We start from the raw sequence: 23,347 nt of genomic DNA on the forward strand, positions 1-23,347 counted from the left end.
TTCAACCTTTCCATTTACATAAAGTTTGCAAGGAAATTGAAGTAATGTACCCCCATGATTAATTTTCAACCTTACTGAATTAGTCTGAGATGGCCTAGAACAAAATAATAGTACAAAATTTAGGGTCTTCCTCGCAACAAATTTAGGTTAACAGTCAATGCAGTAACGAACATACCTTGCAACAAATTTAGGGTCTTCCTTAGTAACGGAGGATGGTTGGCCATAAGTGGAAGAAATTCGCAACTGTTACAGATTAAAAAAAAAACGAGGATAAGGAAGATGGATTCAATGTGATGATGCAACGGCATTAGACAAGTGTATATAAATGTTGGTTAAATGATTTTTTTTATAGGAAGTTTTTTTTCTTTATTTAATTTTAAAATAATGGAAAGGAAGTTATTAATTTTTCTTTATTTAACTTTTATATTAATGAAAAGTTATTCTTTCTTATTTAGTTATGATTTAATTACTAACACTATTTATTATAAATGATGTCGAATTAAAAATAATTTAAATTAAAATAAATTGATGACTAATCCTATTAATTTATTGTTAATAGAAAATAATAAATTGTTAAGAGATTAAAATTTTATTATTTTATTATATTTTTTTATTTTTTTCATAAATCAATTAAATAATAGTCTATGGAAGAGAATAAGATTTTAGATAGAGTAGTGGGATGTAGAAAAAACATGCTTTAGTGCTCAATAATAGTGGAAATAAGTTTTACAGAAGAAAAATATTAAAATCAAATAATATATAAATAGAAGAAAAATTACAAAAATCCTCAATTTTATAAGATATGAGATACGAAGAAAAATATATTAATCTTACGGAAAAAAACTAAAAAGAAAAAATATTAAATATCATTAATTAAATCAATTATTTCAACAATATTTTCTTCTATTTAAAAATATAATTAACATTAAATATGTAATATCCCGATCCTTCGACACCGATAATTATCATTTAAATGAGTAAATGGTAATTAGAGAGAAAGCATTGGTCTTATTCTCTATTAATCTAAAGAATGATTAATAACAAGAATTAGTGGAGTAGTTAGAATCACATGTGTTTAGTTGGGATGCAACCATATGGCATGATGGTAATTAACACTAAGTTGGAGGGCATCATGGGCACTAAAGAATAAATGCATGGAATATTAGGTCTTGTTTTGGTGAAGACCCATACTTGCCACTACCAAACCAGAATTTTGGGGAAAGAAGAGCTTAGAAGTTAGTGGGAGAAAGAAGAATCATGTTCATCTTTTCCATTTTCGTATTCCATGGCAGCCTCCACTAAATCAGGTATATCTCTCTGCTCGTAACTCCGATTGTAACGATTCTGGTCCCGTTGGATAGCTAACGAATTTCTATTCTACTTGCACCTATGGTTCGCGTTCATAGCTTATGTTTTGAAGGAGAAAATTGAGCTTGAAGTTGGGACATGCATGCTGATTGTATGTTAAAGAGTGGATACGGGTTTGATGAATTTGGAGTTGGAGTTTTGGTCAATTGAGGAGCTCAATTGCAGCATGTTCATCATCCAAAGCTCCATTGATGCAAGGTGAGTCCTTACATAGTGACTTGGGGGTGTTGCATGTAATGGGGTTATGGTGAGATACACTTGATGCATGTTAGACTAGTTGGTGATATGAGTTCTTGATGATAAAGCTATATTGCATGTTGATAGTATGTTTGTGTTCCATATTAATTACTACTAATAGCTGATATTACATGATTTGGACTCCTTTAGAACATTGAGATGTTTGGATTTGGTTTAGAATTTGACTTGATATAATATTGAGATGTTAGAGGTGTTTGGTTGAAGTTGTATTAGGTTTAGAACCCTTAGAAATGCAGAAAATTGATTCTGCTTCAGGGTAATCGGTTACTGGCATTTGGGTAACCGGTTACTCTGTAGAAAATTGCGTTACTGGGCATTTTGCATGCCAGTAACCGGTTACTGGCTTCTGGGTAACCGGTTACCCTGGGCAAAAGTGCAAAAATCAGCAAACTTCGGAAATTCGTAACTTTCGGCTCGGGTATCGGAATTGCGCAAACTTTATATCGTTGGAAAGCTAGCGACGTGTACTTTCTAATAAAATTGGTCCCCAAACCAGAATGTTTGATTTAATAATAGTGGAGCCCCACTTAGTGAATCAATGAATTAGTATGGGAACTTATGTCTTTACCAATTGATTAATAATTTTTATGTTAAGCATGGCATAGTTGTTTATTGCTTATTATGATTGTGATAACCATATTTGAAAGCATTATGCCATTATGTTTTATACATGAAAATCTATGGACACTGTCGTTTTGGTTAAACGATCGGTATTGATTGTATTGTTTGTGACCTTGACATTACGTCATATTTCCGTATGCTTGAATCGAAGTGGCCGGAAGGCTAGATTGGGACGCTGCTCCGACTATGTAGTCTATGAGCCCTCCCGGACCGTGTAGTCCAATGGAATAACCCGTTCATGTGTATTGTTCGATATGGTGTGCATCTGAGCTACCGTTGCAGTGTGCTCATGAGTTTCCGTACGGGGTTTTACTCACTTGCCGTTAACACACTTGCGTGCTCGGTATGGTGGGGTTATGCGGCTATGTAGGCTAATGCATAATGTGGTAACTCACCTCTAGTAAAGTCACGTAGACTAATACTAGGCTTTCGCCCGATGGGCTCAGGCGTCAAGGTGGCGGTTTGTACTCGGTGTAACTCACTAGCGTGAAGAAGGTTAACGGAACAATGACGCCGTTTAGGCAAAAGTCATCTCGCGGCCATTTAGGCTTGTGCGAACCCGTTTAACCGTCTTGCAGTGTGCTTGTACAAGTCCTTTGACATATAGGCAGGAGGTTACTCATCGAGGATGCATTTATTCCATAATCTAGCCGAGGTTGTCACACTTCTGGATTCCCCGTGTGTGGATGCGGGTTTGCATACTTGTTTGCTATACAGTGTGTATTTGTTTGAGACAAGTCTAATGGTGGACGAGTCACTTTGTTTTCTCCGTACTTGTACCGGATGTGAGGATAAACCCCGGATCAATGGTGGATTCGGTTTTGATGCATGTACCCTGTAGATCCGAGTGGACCCATAGGATAGGAGGACTCACTGAGATTTAGTAATCTCACCCCAATCAACTTATATTTTTTTCAGGTGCAGTTTAGTAGCGTTTGGTCAGAAGCAGGTTCGGACTAAAGACTTGGAAGTGGTGTTGGCTCGAAGACCTCGTTGGTTTTGACATTCCGCTGTGCAAGATCCATTGAAGACTCGTGTATTATGCTTCTTAGTAGAATTTCATGTTGTATTTTATATGGATCTTTCTATAACTATAGCTTTTGTATGTACTCAATATCAATTTTAACGTTTCATGCATAATATACTAGTCAGTTATGTATGGGGTGTTACAGTTGGTATCAGAGCCTGGTTGATTCTTGGCCGAGCCATGAGACATCACTAGCAATTCCTTTTTCCTCCTCTCAAGTGTGCGTTTCTAGCCTGATTTTACTAAAATCTCATTCAGTTGTTGAACTTGATCAACTCATCGACTGAGTGTGAGACAGTAGAATTACGGCAGAGCCGCCACGAGGACTCGTAAAACCTGTAAGTGTCGTGAACCCAAGTAGCAAGGATTAGTTGGGTGGTGAATTATATATGGAAGCTGGATTTATTGGAAGACGTGAGTAGAAGGGATATTGGAGTCGTCAAGCTTAAGGAGAGCGTTTGACGCGAAGTAGTGTTACCCGAACTGTCAAGGTGTGGATTGAGGCAGCTAAAACCCCCAGGATTTTGATTGGACGAAGTGAAGCTTTCTCCAAGTCTTGGTAATAGCAAGGGAAATCCAAATGGGATTGAGTAGGAGCCTTGTAAGTGAGATTCTCCGAAGGAGTTGAGCTGTGAATTAGTAGGATTCAGTACTGATAATGCTGCCGGTGTTAAGTGTGACGGGTGAGCTGATAGGACAGAGTGGCCCTGGAAATGCGGACAGAAGAGTTAGACCTTTCTGATTACACTGGTACGAAGAGTGATTGGATGGGCAGAGTATTAGATCCTGATACAACTTGAAGTACCCTAAGAGAGAGTAGTTACCTAGTAGATGTTGGTGGAATGTATGAGTGTGGTAACTTAAGATTGGACGAAGCTTGAATACCTTGTCGATGGAAGAGGGCATGCATTTCCGTTCTTATCATTTTATATTTAAGTTCTAGAACTACGCTAGATGGAATATGAAATGATGTAGAAGCGTGAAATACAATAACCTAAGTTCTTGTTAGTGGTTGTTCGTCTGACCCTGAGTGAAGCCATAGAATTACGCTTGGCGTTGGGCGTTCAGGCGAGTAAGAACTAAGATCTATCTGGAACGTCAGTAGGATGATCATTGTTGAGTTGGTTGTTAGGAACCATAGTATTCCTATCTGGACTGAATTATCCTTGGAATCTCATGCATGCGTGGGACGAGTGGGTACGCGCACTGCATGGTAACCCGAAGTTGAACTTCAAATCTTCATGCTTGGCGTTTTGTCTTTCCGAGTAAGTAACCTTGATGTGTAGCACTCTCAGGTTTTAGCATCCTGAGGAGTGTGATTCGAAGGACTTGAGGAACGATGAACCTGTTGGAGGCCTGTTCAGACACTTGTCGATTACAACTATAGGATACGTGTGGGGATCATTATACGCCACTGAGGTAGGTTACCTGAATACATGGCCTCTGAGTTAGACCACCATGTTGGTACTACCAGACGGGTATAATGCCACAGTATCGCTATCGTGCACAAAGATGCGTGAGTCATCTTTTTCCGACATGTGTGGGACAAAGGTGATCTGAAGCTCAAGGTAGAATTCTGATTTGGAACTTGTGAGATGCAGATCCAGACTCTCATAAGGTATGTGGGATAAGGATCCATACGTCACGCTCGATAGTAGAGGAATGACTAGACAGCCGATGGTGAAATGGATCAAGATCCAATACTATACTTATGGAGACCCTGATTGATCGTGATTGCGTGAGTTAGTATCAGATTGTACCTTGGGGACGTTCTCGTTTCATGAAGTGTTAAGTTGGCAATTTTGCAGGAGTGTCTAGGGTGGGACTCATGTGCGGTCATGATATCCTGGTCAACATAGTGAGTGGCTATCATGTATCATTGGCAACCGGTGATGGAATATGTGAATTGTATCTTGGACTAGTTTGATGTGTGACGTATCTGGTAGAGTGTCTGTAGATACTCTGAGTGGATAAGTGTTAATCTTGGTAAAGCATGGACATTTTGGTTTGAGAACTGCTAAGGAGTTTATAAGAGAGATGTTCGAAGTGCAAAGTGCAAAGTGCAATTTCTTGCATTGTGGCTACACTCAGACCGTTGGAAGCACTACAATGAAGGATGCAGCCGCTGAGGAAGTCAGTTCAGTGTCTGATTCAGAGGTGGAACATACGTTAGATGGCTGTGTGAATGGAGTGTGGCTATGGGAGGATCGTTATATCAGTAAGTCGCACGGGTATCAGAGGTGATACCACGCTAAGAGGATGAAGGTGTATGGTTGGGTAGAAGTTGTGTAAAACTGCTAGAGTTATCTTGAGTTGCAGTACGTCGTGAAGGGTTTGATATACCGGCTGAGCAACAAAGATTTGTTGGAATGAAAAACATAGCAGATGTACACTGTGGAAATCAGTGATAAGGACGAACCTCTAAGTCAGTGAGTGTTTGGGTTTCAATGTCCTGAGGATGAAACGTGTACCTAAGTTATGGTAGATGAACTATATGGAATGGCAGAGTAAGTAGTAGCTTGATTCTGGAAAGTACGCAACTTCGAAGAGTAGTAGTCGACGAGGGATGTATATGGAGTTCTGGCGCGTGTTGTAATTGGACAACTGTAGATAAGGAAATATTGTGTATTAATGGAAACTAAGTGAATTATGGGTATAATGTGACTCAGAGGATTTCAAGGTGTGTGACTTGTTGGAATCAGAGTAGCGCAACGGATCAAGGAAGAATCAGATAAGTCAGAGGTAGGAACGAACGGACTAATTGTAGGATTTTATGTTGGAATGAAAGTATTTTCCTAATGGAAATTGTCGAAGCAGTGTTTCGTTCGTTCTAGTCTCTCAAGGATCACCATAACTCGGGAGGTGTTATCAATGGGCCAGCTTGGGAATACATTTTGTGGATGGCATGCGGTCTGATGTTCGTAGGTTATCAGTTTAGATTGTAAGTCATAAGGGATGGACTCGAGTGGAGAATAATTTGAAGTGTTTTATCGTAGAAGTCACGTTGTGGCAGTAATTATCAAATGGAAAGTAATTCAAGGGGCTGAGTGAATCAGTAATGTTTGTTGAATAAGGGTGAACACGTCAGAGATTGAATGACGGATAACCAATGTGAGAATTTCTAGGGTTCTAAAGTAATGGATGATCAGTGTAGGTCAATAAAGGTTAGGACCCTGGGAGGATCTTTTCCCAAGTGTTTCCAGACGAGGTATTTGAATAGACGTGTTACCTGGGGATTAAGGTTTCTAATCATGTATGGTGGAATGCAATTATTTTGGCAGATTATGTTTCTTCGTACCGAATGATCCTCAGACAGAGTAGTGAGATTATCTAAGGACGAATGTGAGTAACATTCTTTCCCCTGATTGGAGAGATACGAAGGGTTGGTTTTCGTGGTGAACGGAAGGAATTCGAGGACGAATTCTATTCAAGGGGGGAGAATGTAATATCCCGATCCTTCGACACCGATAATTATCATTTAAATGAGTAAATGGTAATTAGAGAGAAAGCATTGGTCTTATTCTCTATTAATCTAAAGGATGATTAATAACAAGAATTAGTGGAGTAGTTAGAATCACATGTGTTTAGTTGGGATGCAACCATATGGCATGATGGTAATTAACACTAAGTTGGAGGGCATCATGGGCACTAAAGAATAAATGCATGGAATATTAGGTCTTGTTTTGGTAAAGACCCATACTTGCCACTACCAAACCAGAATTTTGGGGAAAGAAGAGCTTAGAAGTTAGTGGGAGAAAGAAGAATCATGTTCATCTTTTCCATTTTCGTATTCCATGGCAGCCTCCACTAAATCAGGTATATCTCTCTGCTCGTAACTCCGATTGTAACGATTCTGGTCCCGTTGGATAGCTAACGAATTTCTATTCTATTTGCACCTATGGTTCGCGTTCATAGCTTATGTTTTGAAGGAGAAAATTGAGCTTGAAGTTGGGACATGCATGCTGATTGTATGTTAAAGAGTGGATACGGGTTTGATGAATTTGGAGTTGGAGTTTTGGTCAAGTGAGGAGCTCAATTGCAGCATGTTCATCATCCAAAGCTCCATTGATGCAAGGTGAGTCCTTAGATAGTGACTTGGGGGTGTTGCATGTAATGGGGTTATGGTGAGATACACTTGATGCATGTTAGACTAGTTGGTGATATGAGTTCTTGATGATAAAGCTATATTGCATGTTGATAGTATGTTTGTGTTCCATATTAATTACTACTAATAGCTGATATTACATGATTTGGACTCCTTTAGAACATTGAGATGTTTGGATTTGGTTTAGAATTTGACTTGATATAATATTGAGATGTTAGAGGTGTTTGGTTGAAGTTGTATTAGGTTTAGAACCCTTAGAAATGCAGAAAATTGATTCTGCTTCAGGGTAATCGGTTACTGGCATTTGGGTAACCGGTTACTCTGTAGAAAATTGCGTTACTGGGCATTTTGCATGCCAGTAACCGGTTACTGGCTTCTGGGTAACCGGTTACCCTGGGCAAAAGTGCAAAAATCAGCAAACTTCGGAAATTCGTAACTTTCGGCTCGGGTATCGGAATTGCGCAAACTTTATATCGTTGGAAAGCTAGCGACGTGTACTTTCTAATAAAATTGGTCCCCAAACCAGAATGTTTGATTTAATAATAGTGGAGCCCCACTTAGTGAATCAATGAATTAGTATGGGAACTTATGTCTTTACCAATTGATTAATAATTTTTATGTTAAGCATGGCATAGTTGTTTATTGCTTATTATGATTGTGATAACCATATTTGAAAGCATTATGCCATTATGTTTTATACATGAAAATCTATGGACACCGTCGTTTTGGTTAAACGATCGGTATTGATTGTATTGTTTGTGACCTTGACATTACGTCATATTTCCGTATGCTTGAATCGAAGTGGCCGGAAGGCTAGATTGGGACGCTGCTCCGACTATGTAGTCTATGAGCCCTCCCGGACCGTGTAGTCCAATGGAATAACCCGTTCATGTGTATTGTTCGATATGGTGTGCATCTGAGCTACCGTTGCAGTGTGCTCGTGAGTTTCCGTATGGGGTTTTACTCACTTGCCGTTAACACACTTGCGTGCTCGGTATGGTGGGGTTATGCGGCTATGTAGGCTAATGCATAATGAGGTAACTCACCTCTAGTAAAGTCACGTAGACTAATACTAGGCTTTCGCCCGATGGGCTCAGGCGTCAAGGTGGCGGTTTGTACTCGGTGTAACTCACTAGTGTGAAGAAGGTTAACGGAACAATGACGCCGTTTAGGCAAAAGTCATCTCGCGGCCATTTAGGCTTGTGCGAACCCGTTTAACCGTCTTGCAGTGTGCTTGTACAAGTCCCTTGACATATAGGCAGGAGGTTACTCATCGAGGATGCATTTATTCCATAATCTAGCCGAGGTTGTCACACTTCTGGATTCCCCGTGTGTGGATGCGGGTTTGCATACTTGTTTGCTATACAGTGTGTATTTGTTTGAGACAAGTCTAATGGTGGACGAGTCACTTTGTTTTCTCCGTACTTGTACCGGATGTGAGGATAAACCCGGATCAATGGTGGATTCGGTTTTGATGCATGTACCCTGTAGATCCGAGTGGACCCATAGGATAGGAGGACTCACTGAGATTTAGTAATCTCACCCCAATCAACTTATATTTTTTTCAGGTGCAGTTTAGTAGCGTTTGGTCAGAAGCAGGTTCGGACTAAAGACTTGGAAGTGGTGTTGGCTCGAAGACCTCGTTGGTTTTGACATTCCGCTGTGCAAGATCCATTGAAGACTCATGTATTATGCTTCTTAGTAGAATTTCATGTTGTATTTTATATGGATCTTTCTATAACTATAGCTTTTGTATGTACTCAATATCAATTTTAACGTTTCATGCATAATATACTAGTCAGTTATGTATGAGGTGTTACAAAATAATTCTATAAATATTATAAATTATAAATTTTTGTGTAAAATACCAATACATTTTGACAAACATAAAATAAGTTGATCATTTGTCATATTATATATATATATATATATATATATATATATATATATATATATATATATATATATATATATATATATATATATATATATATATATATATATATATATATATATATATATATATATATATATATATATATTGCATGTTACAACTAATAAGGTCATGTAAAAAAAATATACACATTAACTTAACTTGGACTAGAGAAAAAAATATCGATTATTTATTATCTTTTTTTAAATTTTTATTAAAGAAACAGAAAAAATTTAAATAAAAAGGTTTAAAAAAAATTACCAAAAAAACAAGTTTTTCAGAAAATTTACCAAAATGTCTAGGTTTTGCAAAACCCCCTAGAGTATGCGCCAAATGAATTGGCGCATTAGTACAAAAATTAGGTGTATGCGCCAAATGGTTTGGCGCCAATGTGCATGTTTCTTTTTTATTTTTATTTTTTTTACTTTTTACAAATACTTATACGCCAAATGAATTGGCTAATTCAAGAAAATTTGTACTAATGCGCCAAATGGTTTGGCGTATACTCTAGGGGTCCTGCAAAACCTAGACACTTTGGTAAATTTTCTGAAAAGCTTGATTTTTTGGTAATTTTTTTTAAAATTTTTTATTCAAAGAAACATAGTTTTTCTCTTTTTTTTTTAAGTATAAAAATAAATATGCTTAAATATAATACAGGATAAATGTTATTTTTTACGATTCATAATTATTTTATGATCACCAAAACAAAAATGTTATTATATATATATATATATATATATATATATATATATATATATATATATATTTATATATATATATATATATATATAATTTCATTTTACTAATTGTATGATTTAATATATATATATATATATATATATATATATATATATATATATATATATATATATATATATATATATATATATATATATATATATATATATATATATATATATATATATTACTTCATTTTACTAATTGTATGATTTTTATAATAATAGAATGAACACACCAGTATCAGTACAAATGAACAGGTATTAATATTAAAATTCGTGCGAACTCACAGGTTATTAAATTTTTTATACAATTTAAAAACATATGCGTGTAATGGGTAAGTACCAGCACGTTGAGTAAGTACCTCTGCGAACGTGCGGGTGTCCAAATTAGAATTTCTACGAATGCACGGGTTATCACATTTTTTGTATAATTAAAGAAAATAAAAAATTATTTTAAATAATATATGAATACAAACACGAGTAAAATGTATTATTTTTTAACTATTTGTGTTATCAATGTTATTATTTTGATTTGTTTTAAATTTAAGATACAATATTTATTATGTTAATATATCAAATTTTGAAATATATAATACTGATGTAAAATAATTTCAGTAATTTTTTTTATTTTATTTTAAAAATATGTATTTTTATAAAAAAATAAAAAATTTGATAAAACAATATTGTTTTTCTTATTTATATTATTATGACATTTTGAAAACAAAAGCGTGTGTACCGCACGGGTAAAATATAAAATTTATGTTAATGCACATGCCTGCAAAAGCCCGCATAAAAATGGAACGGGGCGGGACGGTCACATTAGAGAATAATAGCCTAAAACCTTAGTCCGTCCTGCACAAAAGTGCGTGCAAAACGGACATGCCCATTGGATCGGTCCCGTTTTGCCACCACGTGTACCCATACCAAAATCCGTATGAACGCATGAGTTTAATTTATGAAAAATTAAAATATATATTAATGCAAAAAAATTTTGATAAAACAATTTTATTTTTCTTTTAAAAGCATTTTTTAAAAAAATAATAAATTCTTTTGACAAAACAATTTTATTTTTCCTATTTACATTTTTTGTTTAACTCTAATTCATTTTATCTCTCTTAACAATAACTAGGCACATACGTGTATTCGTACAAACGCACGAGTATTCTATTAGAGCATCTTCAATGGTAGTATTTTCCTTTGAGTTCTCCAGCTGGACATCAATATAATAATTAAATATTGAAACAATTTGCCATGTCATAGTACAGTTGCATTGCAATGTAACTAGTAAAAAATTGTGATACCCAATCAAATTTATTTATGAGGTAAAGTTGTGGGACCCATTAGAATTACATCAATAAAATAAAAATTAAATAAATTATTTTGAGATGATATGGCTGGTGGGACCCATAAAGAACTCAAAAATGGGTTGCACCATTGGAGATGGTCTTAGTTTTTTGGGAAAACTAACATGTGCCTCAAAGACACAAGTTAATAAGTTATTTATAAAAATATTTTGGGTTAAATATGTTTTTAGTCCTTATAAATATGACAACTTTCAATTTTAGTCCTTACAAAAATTTTCTTCAAACAATGATCCTCGCAATATTTTCCGTCCATATTTTTGATCCCTCCCGTTAGATTCTATTAACGGAGGATTACGTGGCACGCCACGTCAGCTAAAGTCAAAACTAAAGAAAAATAAACAGATTGCGGGGGTTTTAAACCCCCTTTAATTAACTTAAAAAATAATAAATTTTCAGAAGCAAAAGTAATTAAGACAGACTCATTGGTCCTTAACTGTGTGCAAGAGTATACTTCCTGCAGATGTATTTACATAACTTTTTACTCAATTAATCTACTATGTTATACTCTAAGCTACATCCTAATAAGATATTCAAAGAGTACGCATGAAGCTGGAAATGGAACATGCTATACCAACAATAACAAAAATATATAAAGGACAAGGAAAACTTAGGAAAAACTCTTTTAAAAAGATTGAAGTTTTTATTACATGCAATACTATTCATGAGCATATGTTTGAGTGGAAACAAGCAAGAAAGAAGAACCGGAACAACATAATATAAGGGTGATTTAATATTATTGTTTAACACTAACAAACGGAAAATAAAATGTCAACATTAAACTAAAGGAATTAAATAAGTATAATTCTAACCAAAAAAAATCTACTATCAGTAGGTTTTGGCATGGAGATTGTAACCTAACAATAAAAGAATTAAAAATACCAGGCTTTTCACGTTAACCTCACAGCGTATAATGTTTAGGTCACTAAACCATTGCTTTGAACCTCTACAGCGCATAAATTGATGCTATAAGTTTTTTGTGAGATTCATATTGTACAAGGAATTCTTTCATTCAATACATTCACCCATTCAACAGTAAGAGAAGCTGAGGTGTATATTCCTTTGGAGGCTATCAAGTTTTAGTCTCACTTTAACTTTACAGAATGTAACCTGATAATTGAGTAAAACAAAATACATGAGAAGAACATAATCCTCAGCTATGATGAAACAATTATATAATCACCTATTATTGTATAGTAAGTTTTACACATTGATACATCTATTTTGGGTCGCTATTCAATTTATGCTAAATTTTCTTCTTCATCAATTGCTAGTTAAATGGCAGTGGTATCTCCCATTTATTATGTTATGTTCATATTATTAACCATCGTGGCTAATGTTATCGTGTTTAATGTAAGTTTTAAATGTTGAATGTTGATCTGTGATGCCGGCGAATGAAAGATCAACCACGTTAGAAAGGAGATTGAGCGAGTCATGGAAAACAAGAAAGATGACCATATACATATTAACACTAATTATATGCAAAATTATTGTTGGTATGCATATCTTTGCATGGGAAAGATGACGACCATTGGATTGATGTACAACTAAATACGTAAGTTAAGAACAAAATATGCAAAACTTTAGCTTTTTTTTTATTCTCCCTATTAACATCATAACTTCCACCACGAACCAGGTTAAGAACTTGAAACTTTTGCTCACTAATATATGCATTAGCTAACTCTACATTAGTTCTGCTCACAAATTAGATTTTATTTTTGTTGTTGCAAAAAATTTATCTAACAAACCAGTGGCTTTGATGAAAGGTTGAAGATAGAACAGTGGCAGCCCCAGCATCCTCTGCTCCACAATCCCTGAATTTTTTTGGAATTTGAAGGAATTTAGGGAGGTTTTAAACCCCCGCAATCTAAAGCATTTTTCAACAGTCAAACATTATTTTGACTTTAAATGACATGGCGTGCAACGTGGCATGCCATGTCAGCTTCCGTTAAACCAAATAGACGGCAGAGACCAAAATCGTGGACGTAAAACTTTAGAAGGACCATTCTTTGAAGAAAAATTTTGGAGGGACTAAAATTGAATATTGAGATATTTTATGAGGACTCCAAACATATTTAACCTAAATATTTTTTCAAAACACGTGCATTCAATAATATTGAAATTTTAAATATGACTTTATTATATTTATTTATTTTTAACTATAATAACACAGGTTAGTCTGACCCATGCATATTATTTTTTACGGTCATGAGTTGAGAATAATATGGAGTAAAGTCTTGGCTTGCCTTCCTATTCAAATAACTCTAATGGTTATGGTTATTGGTTGGCAAGATGAAATTCAGTGCATCATTAATGAGGGAAGGGAAAAGGTTGGAGTGCTCGAGTGCTATAAAGTGTGCTTGACAATACCAACAGTTTTAGTGATATAGAGATTACTTAGATCACATTAATGATAATAATGTGTTATGGCTAAAAATTATGAATTGAAATATGAAAATACAAATGATTTTGTATCATTTGGATCACATTAATGTATGTGATTGAAGGAACGAAAGTAAAAGATTAATCTAATTCTTTAATAAAAATAATTATTTATTAATTATAAAAAATATTAGTAAAAAAGAGCAGAATAATAATTAAAGTATAAATATTAATTAAAAAACTTAATAAAAATAAGAATGATTATGCACTGACAGTATAAAATTTCTTTATACTGTCATCTAATTAGAATATAACGTTCTGTCATGCTATACAAGTTTTTTAATCTGACTTTTCCTAATTCATAATCGTCATTAGTTGATAATAAAATCTTAATATTATCGTTATATCAGGACAGGACAAAATATCAATTAAAAAAATAAAAAAATATAAGATATAAGTTAACCACACAACGAAGATTTCAAAGTAAATTTGATATGTTAAAACATTAAATGAAATTAAAAATGTTTTAAAGAAATGATAATAATTGATTGGTATAAATAAAATACTATGATAGAAAAAAAAAAAAGAAACAGAATGAATATAAATATTTCTTTTGTAGCAATATTTTCAAAAGATAATTAAAAATAAATATATTATTAAAAGATAAATAACGAAAAAAAACTTTAAAAATAAGTATATAAGTGCAGAGAGGGAGAAAGAGGAATAGAGAGGGAGAAGAAGGGTTTGGTTTTGTTGAACCAAAATCAGAATTCTCGAATATGGGTAGCGGTGAAATGGGAGTTGCAGAGAGCGACGGTGCTTCGCTACCCTCAATCGGAACCGACGCAATGAAGCGAAGAGTAACCTACTTCTACGAACCAACCATCGGCGATTACTACTACGGTCAAGGCCACCCCATGAAACCCCACCGTATACGCATGGCTCACAATCTCGTCATCCACTACGCACTCCACCGTCGTATGCAAATCAACCGTCCTTTCCTAGCCGGTTCCGAAGACATCCGCCGTTTTCACGCCGACGACTACGTCGAGTTCCTTTCCTCCGTTTCGCCGGAGATCCTTTCCGAGAGTTCTCACTCTCATTATCGTCAGCTTAAGCGGTTCAATGTTGGTGAAGATTGTCCGGTGTTCGATGGACTTTTTCCGTTCTGTCAGGCCTCGGCTGGTGGATCGATTGGTGCTGCTGTGAGGCTTAATCGCGGTGATGCTGATATTGCTATCAATTGGGCTGGGGGTTTGCATCATGCTAAGAAAGCTGAAGCCTCGGGGTTTTGCTATGTTAATGACATTGTTCTCGGTATTCTCGAGCTTCTTAAAGTTCATAGGGTATTTTTCTTTTTCTGTACTCATTTATACTCTATATACATTGCTAAATGTTTTTTCTTCTTATTCCTGACTTGTGTTTGTGCCCTAATTGCTTCGAAAAGATTTGCACTTTAGCGCGGTTTGGATAAACAGTTGAATTTGCAAATTATAGTATAAGTTCTTAACATATAAGCACTCATCATATAAGCTTTTTTTTTTACACAAGATAAATTAAACCAAATTTTTTTTCCGTGTTATTTTTCGGAAGTTATCTTTGTGGAAATAAGCTGAATACAACTTATGAACATATTATAGCTTGTTTTCATTATTTCTTCCAAACAGTTTCATGGGTGCTTATGCCACTAGTCTTCTAGTTACAGGACACAGCATGACTGTACAATCAAGGTTTTAAAAAACGGCCGCGGTCGCGTAAAGGTTTTCGCAATTTCGGTCGGTACAAGTGTATTGCGGTCGTCGCAGTGTAAATTAATGACAATTTGTTCTTCAATATAGAAAACGGTGATTACATATCGGTATCAGCATCTGCCAAAACCATTTTTTCGCGGCGGTAGCGGACCGTTTTTTAAAACCCTGTGTATAATAGTGTATAAAATGATGTTAAATTTGTAACCGGAACATAAATTTGAAATAAAAAGTAGAACTGAATGCTAACGATGTAAACGTTGGCATGTGTTATTGTAAGCAGATGTGATTATTGTTTCGAAAAAGCTAATCGGGTTGTAATTTAACCATTCGATTTGTATTTTTACTAGAAAATTCCCCCCTCTTGACACTTTCTGGACTTTCACATGTCTGTATCCAACCATTTTCCCAGATTTGTACAAGAGCGCAGGATCTTTACTAGTTTGGTATATAAATATAAGAGTACTTAAAGTGGCAGTGAAGAGAACTAGCACATGTATACTGTATATTTACCGTTTTGAATGGTCAATATTTCTTTGTTTTTGCCAAAGATAAAAACAAAGATGGATTTGAATACGTGCTAGTCATGTTAATGTCAATTTTTTTGTTGTCATTTCTATCACATGGATTTTCTTCTTTTTCTGAATATATTGTTCATTATGTTACTGGCCAGCGTGTGGTGTATGTTGATATTGATGTCCACCATGGAGATGGCGTTGAGGAGGCATTTTACACTACTGATAGAGTGATGACAGTGTCTTTTCACAAGTTTGGCGATTTTTTCCCAGGAACTGGGCATATTAAAGACACTGGGGTGGGCTCTGGAAAGGACTATGCTGTAAATGTTCCTTTGAATGATGGAATGGATGATGAGAATTTCCGTGCTCTGTTTCGTCCCATCATGCAAAAAGTCATGGACGTATATCAACCTGATGCCGTTGTTCTTCAATGTGGAGCTGATTCATTGTCTGGTGATAGGCTCGGTTGCTTCAACTTGTCTGTGAAAGGTCATGCAGACTGCCTTCGTTTCCTTAGATCTTTCAATGTTCCTCTAATGGTCTTGGGTGGGGGAGGATACACAGTACGGAATGTTGCTCGTTGTTGGTGTTATGAGGTTCCTTTCTTTCTCTACTTGTGCAGAATTTTAAACAATGTAATTTAGTGATGGTCTAATATGTTATTTATTGATTATTGATTACTATTTGTCTCTTTGTTTTAGACAGCAGTCGCAGTAGGAGTGGAGCCTAGTAATAAGTTGCCATACAACGAATATTATGAATATTTTGGCCCAGACTATACACTTCACGTTGAACCAAACAACATGGAGAACCTAAACACACCCAAGGATATGGAAAAAATCAGGTGACTTAAATTTTTGCTTTTTGATTGTATAAGAATTGATGATTCTGATTTTTCTTTGTTTCATAATTATGAAATTAAACACTAGCCATCAATAATTATGATTTTGCTTACTCTTGCTCTATTTTTCTGCAGCTAAGTTGCATCCTTTATGCTAATATTTTGACTTTTCCAAAACTTATAAATAGTTTAATTTCATGAACTAGCTGTAGTTTGCACTCGGATGTGGCCTTTTCTTGGAGATTAGAATTGTACATGAAGACTTTATTTATGTATTATTCTAGATTTCAAGTATCTAAAATCAGTAGTGGAGCTTTATCCACTTCTTTGAGGGGGCCTAAATAGTTAATCAATATACTCAATTTGAAATAAAACATGTTAAATTTTGTTGTAGCGTGATGGTACAAATGTTTTTGGTAGCAAGGCACGCAAGTTTGATTATAGGAAGAGATACTATATTATGCAAGATTGCAAAAACTACCTGACCCAGGGATACATACTATGCCTACTTGCTTAAAGAAGCCTAACCACCGCGGCACTGCAAAACCCTGTGAAATAGATGGAGAATGTTATATATTCTAAATATAAAAATCTGATTAATTAATCTGAATGTCTCTCTATGTAACATAAAGAAAAAATTTGGGGGTGCCATGGTACTTCTTCTCACCAACAAGCTCTGCCTTTGAGAAAAGTCAACATGACACATCTTGTCTTGTTCACATAGTGCCTGATATTTGTATGTTTTATGTGGTGGGCTACACTGTAAAGCAGTTAAAGATATGCGACAATTCTATATACCTATTTAGTCAATAGCGCACTATAGCTGCTGGTGGCCGCTATTGGAAGTCTTTTGTGGAGAAATATGCGATAGCTCCTGCAATAGCAGCCATACTCACAGCTGTTTGCAACTGCTTAGGGATTTAGGATAAAAAAAACTTGTTTTAGTAGTGATTTTTTGAATTTGATTTTTTTTTGTGGCATTTACGTGTGATCTATTAAATTTATTCTCATTTATGAATGTTTCATGAATATTGAGTATAATTGTTTAATATATGCTTAACAAATTACAATAGCAGTTATCCCAGTATGCACTGCCCTTATTTTTGAAGTCTGCTACTTTATACTGCTATCTAGGATTGATAACTCTTAGAATTGTGGTTGGGCCTAACACAACCTTTACAAAACCGACTTATAAGGTGAGGATATCTCCCGTTGTTAACATATGGTCCAATGTGGGATTCTTTATACGCTCTCATGCCCAACACTAACACTATTAGGATGAGTGAGAGAATATTAATGTGGCTCATACTGTGGTGACCCGCTAGCAGAAACCTGATAATATGTGGCCCAACGGATCTTGAATGAGGCTTTGATACCATCTTAGAATTGTATTCGGGCCTAACTCGACCTTAAAAAACTGACTTTTATGGTGAGGATATCCCCCCAATGTGAGACTCTTAAAGATAACTATATTTTGTAGGTGCACGTAGATCACTACCACTTGAGAAATAGCTGATGTGATACCTAGTTCCTAATGAAATAGTATTTTTCCCTCCCTGTCTAGTTAATTGTGTATCTCCCTAAAGACAAAAAAATGGAATGATATCTCGATATATTTTTCAGATATTGAGCTTGATATGCACAACAGTAACATTGATTATTTATATGCAATTTTTCAACTTTTTCCCCTGTGCTGTTTACTTATCCTTCAATTGATAATTTGTGGGATTTTCTTGGAGCTAACATTAAATGGATTATTTTATATGGTTTTCCAGGAACATGTTACTTGAACAAATTTCCAGACTTCCTCATGCACCCAGTGCACCTTTTCAGACAACACCGCCAACTGTACAAGTTCCAGAAGAGGTTTGTACTTCTTAAACTAGTGGAATATACTATCCTTCTACCATCTTCTTTTAGTTTGATTTAATTTAGTGATTGTATTCAGGAAGACGAGGACATGGATATGAGACCAAAACCTCGCATATGGAATGGTGAAGATTATGATTCTGAAGACGATGATGAATATGAAGATGAGAAGGCCAGTATAAGGAGCTCAAATTTAACTGCCCATATGAGGTAATAGTTTTCTTTTGTTTTAAAGCTGAATGGTAAAAATTCGTCTCATTTTCCACTCTTTTTAGTGTTGGAATAGCCTAGAAGCTGCAGATATATAGTAGTTATGGACTTGTCCCTTGGACAATAATCTTAGTGCCCTATGTAGGCTGGAGACTCTATCCTCAAATTTAATGGAAGTTTTGGTTTATGTCTTTCAACCTCTCTGCTTAGCCATTTATGTTAATCAATCTGCTAACTTTCTTTATCCAAAGGAAAATTGTCTACCGTGGTTGTCGTGTTATTGGATGCCTTAATGATAGGCTTATCTTATTAGCTTGAAGGTTAATCCATTATGAAGCCTTGTGTAAGCCATGAACATGGGCTTGGCTATTGTGTTGTAGATGTAGAGTGATTATTCGTGTCTATGATTGTTTGTTTACTAAATTTAATTTTAATAAAAATGTAATATTGCAAAGAAAACCTAGTAAGGCTGTAAATGTAATAGACTAACATTTAACTTGGATTGGAAGATACTAAAGATTGTTGTTTATTCTAATTACTTAAGTATGGTACTTTTAATTACTAACCAAACATACTAATAGAAATAAAATCCTCGAGTGTGTGATTTTTAGCCACGAAATAAGCACACTTAAGATTGTTGTTTATTTCAGTGTTGAGATTACGAAATTGAATAAATTATTTACCATTTGGTTCCTTTTTTAAAAATCTAAGAATTATACACTATATGAAGCAGGCGTTCAGCAGTTCATATGGAAGAAGACAAGCCAGATGTTAAGCCTGATGTGCATTCGTCGTCGTCCTCCTAATAGTGATAAAACAGAACAAGTTCTCAATTGTCATGTTATGTTAGTGAGAAGCTCATTAATGTTTGAGTTGTGCTTCACATTTTCTTCCTCTATGATAAATGTGTTTTGAAGTTTAAATATATCGAGGTAGATGTATAAAGTAGGAAGCACATTACCTGAGGATGGTGCCATTTTGGTGGCGGATTTGTAAAAGCACATTACCTCAAAAATATATTTGGTGCTTTAAGTGAACAAGTGAACACGAGGCATGGATGATAATTTCCTGATCTACATTCGTGTTCATCAGACATAGATATAGGGGTGCAAAAACTTGGTTAATTTTTTGGTTTTTATTTTGTTTGTGCTGTTTGTAGCATGCAGAAAAGAAGAGTCCTAAAAATTGATTACATACTACTTTGACTATTTCTTCGACCATCTTCATTTTGTTTATGCTTTTTGTTAGCCAGATGTTTAACTAGGGGTGGCTAACGGGCATGCCCACCCCATTAAGGTCCGTCCCGCAAAAGCCTGCAAAAAAATGGGGCGGGGCGGGGTGGTCATACGTATAAGGATGCAGGCTTAAAACTTTGACCCGCCCCGTGTTAAAAGTGAGGGCGGGACGGGCCCGTGGGCACTCTCTTTTTAGGCCTAAAAATACAAAAATTCATGTAAATGCATATGTCCGCAAAAGCTTGCATAAAAAATGCGGCGGTCACATTAGAGGGCGAGGGTTTAAAATCTTAGCCTACCCTGCACTAAAGTGCGGGCTAAACGGGACCGTTTTGCCCCCCTTATGCGTTTTGCCCCCTTATGTTTAACTAGTTTGATGGAAATTTTGGTACTAACTTGATGTAGGGGTAGCAATAGTTAAAGAATATATTTGAAAATTTCTTAATGCATCTTATATTAGGACACTTTGTGAAAATATAATTTTGCCTCTAAGCTTTGAAGATACATCTTCGGACGCATTAAAATTCAACACACTTCTGAACCAGGCCTTAAATCAGTGGAAAGAATTCACCGGAGATATTTCTACATATATCTTACGTAAATACATCTCCGGACGTATCAAATTTCAGTGCAAATTTGGATGAGCCCCTAACTCTTAACTGCAATTATTTCAGAGATACATCTCTGCAAAGCTTACGTAGATACATCTCAAAAGCATGCCAAAATCCCTTCACCTTCCTCACTTACTCAAACTCTCTTAAAAACTCATTTTCTCAAACTCTCAAATCTCATTTTCTCAAACTCTCTCAAACCACATTCAAATAACATCAAACAGTTTCAAACATCCAATTTCAAGCAACATCAAATAACAACTTAAAAATACTTAGAATTTACTGCCTACACTAGATAACATCAAACAACTTCAAACATCCAATTTCAAGCAACATCAAATAACAACTTAAAAATACTTAGAATTTACTGTCTACACTAGATACAGAGACACATCTCCGAAAATATTACGCATATGCATCTCCAAAACAATCCAACGTTTAACAAATAAAGTCGCATTCGGAGATACATCTTCGAAAAATGAGAGGCATTTTTGATATTGCATAGGACGCTTTTCAGGTATATAATTAAAAAATTCCCATATATTACTTATTTGCATATGCATTTGAAAAAAAAAAGGGATTTCAATTCAGTTTGTATTCTAACTTCTCATGTTTGTTAGCTATATTTAGTTGACAAGAACAAGTTAATAAATAAATAAAAACAGATTAAAACTATCTAGAAACATCTCAGTTAATCTTAAACTCGGGTAAAAATAACGGTTAACTAATAACTTAACTAGTTGATAGTATAATTTATGGCTTATGATTAGTGATTGATAGTTTATAGCTTATATGATTATATCTGATGACTGATGAATGATAATTGATAAGTTAATTGAAATGTTTGGTAAAATTAGCGGTTCAAGTAATTAATAAATATAAAATGACATAAAAGAACATTTTTTAATTAAAACGTATTTCCTCAATTTTTTATTGTAAGTCGTTTTATAATTTTTACACTAATGATTTTACAAATTTGTCTTTCATTAAATGTAAGGGAAATATAAATTTAAATCCTTGAAAAAAGAGATGGTAATAAATACTTAAGAATATAATAAGAAAAATAATATTAATGATTTTTTGATATTGTAAAACCATTTATATTTTAGTACAATGTTTTTCAAAGCGACTTATAAAAAAAATAGAGAAAATATTATACATAGTAGAAGTTGTTGAGAATCAAGTTTGAGGAAGATGTTCTACATTTATTAGAAAATGGGAGATTGAGAATTTTTACATCATTTTAAATTTTTGGGTGAATATGTGGTGTGTCTCTCACAAAGCTGTGTGAATTGCCTCAAACAATGGTATCATGAGCCTTAGATTCCGAGTTAACGGCGGTACAAGCATATGTCGAAGAAAGAGCTTCCACTTGAAGGGGGAGCATTGTGTATAGACACACTTGAGGAGGACTCACACTTGATGGGGAGTGTTGAGAATTAAGTGTGAGGAAGAAGTCTCACATTGATTAGATTGAGCATTTTATAAGTGAGAGAACATACACATCTATCACCTTAAGATTTTGGATGAATATGCGGTATGCCTTTCACAAATACGTGTCACAAGTATAAAATGCTCTTGTGTTGACCTTGAAATGACTCCAACAAAAATGACTTTTAATTAAAATAATAATAATAAAAGTGAAAGAAAAATGATAAACTATGCTATTTGAAATAATGTCTAAAAAATAAGATATAAATTATTAATATAGTTATAAGGGCATAATGAAAAGATCGTCATTAAACAAATTTTTTTTCTTCATTTTTATAAGTTTATAAATTATTATAAGTTTATCATTTAAATGGGAGTATAAATTACAAAAACTATCATATGTATTTTTTTTCCAATTATTTTCAAAAATTGTCATATTTTATAATATTAAAATTAAATCATAGGCCGTGTGTAGGTTGTTACTTTATAATCATATTAAAATTTTATTAATATTAATATTATTTTTAATTAAATCATTATGATTAAATATATATAATATAATAGATTTAGAATATTTTGGAACAAAAATTAATTTAGTTTATCAAAGTATTTTTAAGGTCTTATTATTTTTTTAATTAGTTTGACTTTTTTCACGTTATTATATAAACTCTAATAAAATTTAAAATTTTAAAGTATTTATCGCATTGTTTCAAAATTTTGAAAGTCTTATAATTTTAAATATATATTAGGGTCCATTTTTAATTTTTGTCCATGGCCTCTTAAATGTCAGGACCGACCCTGAGTTCAGTGATGATTGGTGTTGGACTTAGTAGAGAGGGTTACAGTTTGATCTCTACAACTGCGATCGAGAGGATGGTGGAACCACTTGATATCAGAATTGACCTTCGAAGCATTTGTTGTTTCAATCGTGTTTGATTTCTCACTGTGAACGAAGCTTTCTCACCTGAAATTACTGAGAACGAAGATTGAGGAACACAATATCAAAACATACGAAGGTTGACGAGCACAAAATCGTCGTGGTCCTTGAAACTGTGGTCATTAATGTTTCGTTTTCCAGACAGGTTTGCC

At 34.6% G+C, this 23,347-nt stretch overlaps 1 protein-coding gene and 2 long non-coding RNA genes across 3 annotated transcripts; all 3 read left to right on the plus strand.

The window, feature by feature from the left end:
* Positions 1-938: 938 nt before the first annotated feature.
* On the plus strand, positions 939-3,802 carry LOC131656033 (uncharacterized). Its single transcript, XR_009299952.1, has 3 exons — positions 939-1,307; positions 1,407-1,566; positions 3,166-3,802. It is a non-coding gene; the product is annotated as an uncharacterized LOC131656033 (long non-coding RNA).
* A 3,181-nt stretch (positions 3,803-6,983) lies between these two features.
* On the plus strand, positions 6,984-9,160 carry LOC131661781 (uncharacterized). Its single transcript, XR_009301252.1, has 3 exons — positions 6,984-7,090; positions 7,190-7,349; positions 8,948-9,160. It is a non-coding gene; the product is annotated as an uncharacterized LOC131661781 (long non-coding RNA).
* Positions 9,161-14,503: 5,343 nt separating this feature from the next.
* LOC131661780 (histone deacetylase 6-like) lies at positions 14,504-20,057 on the plus strand. Its single transcript, XM_058931407.1, has 6 exons — positions 14,504-15,141; positions 16,217-16,657; positions 16,763-16,905; positions 18,678-18,768; positions 18,851-18,981; positions 19,715-20,057. The coding sequence occupies exons 1-6, from the start codon at positions 14,575-14,577 to the stop codon at positions 19,785-19,787; spliced, it is 1,446 nt and encodes a 481-aa protein (XP_058787390.1). The 5' UTR covers positions 14,504-14,574; the 3' UTR covers positions 19,788-20,057.
* Positions 20,058-23,347: the final 3,290 nt, after the last annotated feature.

The sequence above is a fragment of the Vicia villosa genome, linkage group LG3 (assembly GCF_029867415.1).
Source record: "Vicia villosa cultivar HV-30 ecotype Madison, WI linkage group LG3, Vvil1.0, whole genome shotgun sequence".
NCBI classification, from domain to species: domain Eukaryota; kingdom Viridiplantae; phylum Streptophyta; class Magnoliopsida; order Fabales; family Fabaceae; genus Vicia; species Vicia villosa.

Coding starts and splice junctions, on each gene's coding strand:
- LOC131661780 (XM_058931407.1), top strand. CDS start 14,575: ATGGGTAGCGGTGAAATGGGAGTTGCAGAGAGCGACGGTGCTTCGCTA. Junction 15,142..16,216: donor AGCTTCTTAAAGTTCATAGG/GTATTTTTCTTT, acceptor GTTACTGGCCAG/CGTGTGGTGTATGTTGATAT. Junction 18,982..19,714: donor AATTTAACTGCCCATATGAG/GTAATAGTTTTC, acceptor TATATGAAGCAG/GCGTTCAGCAGTTCATATGG.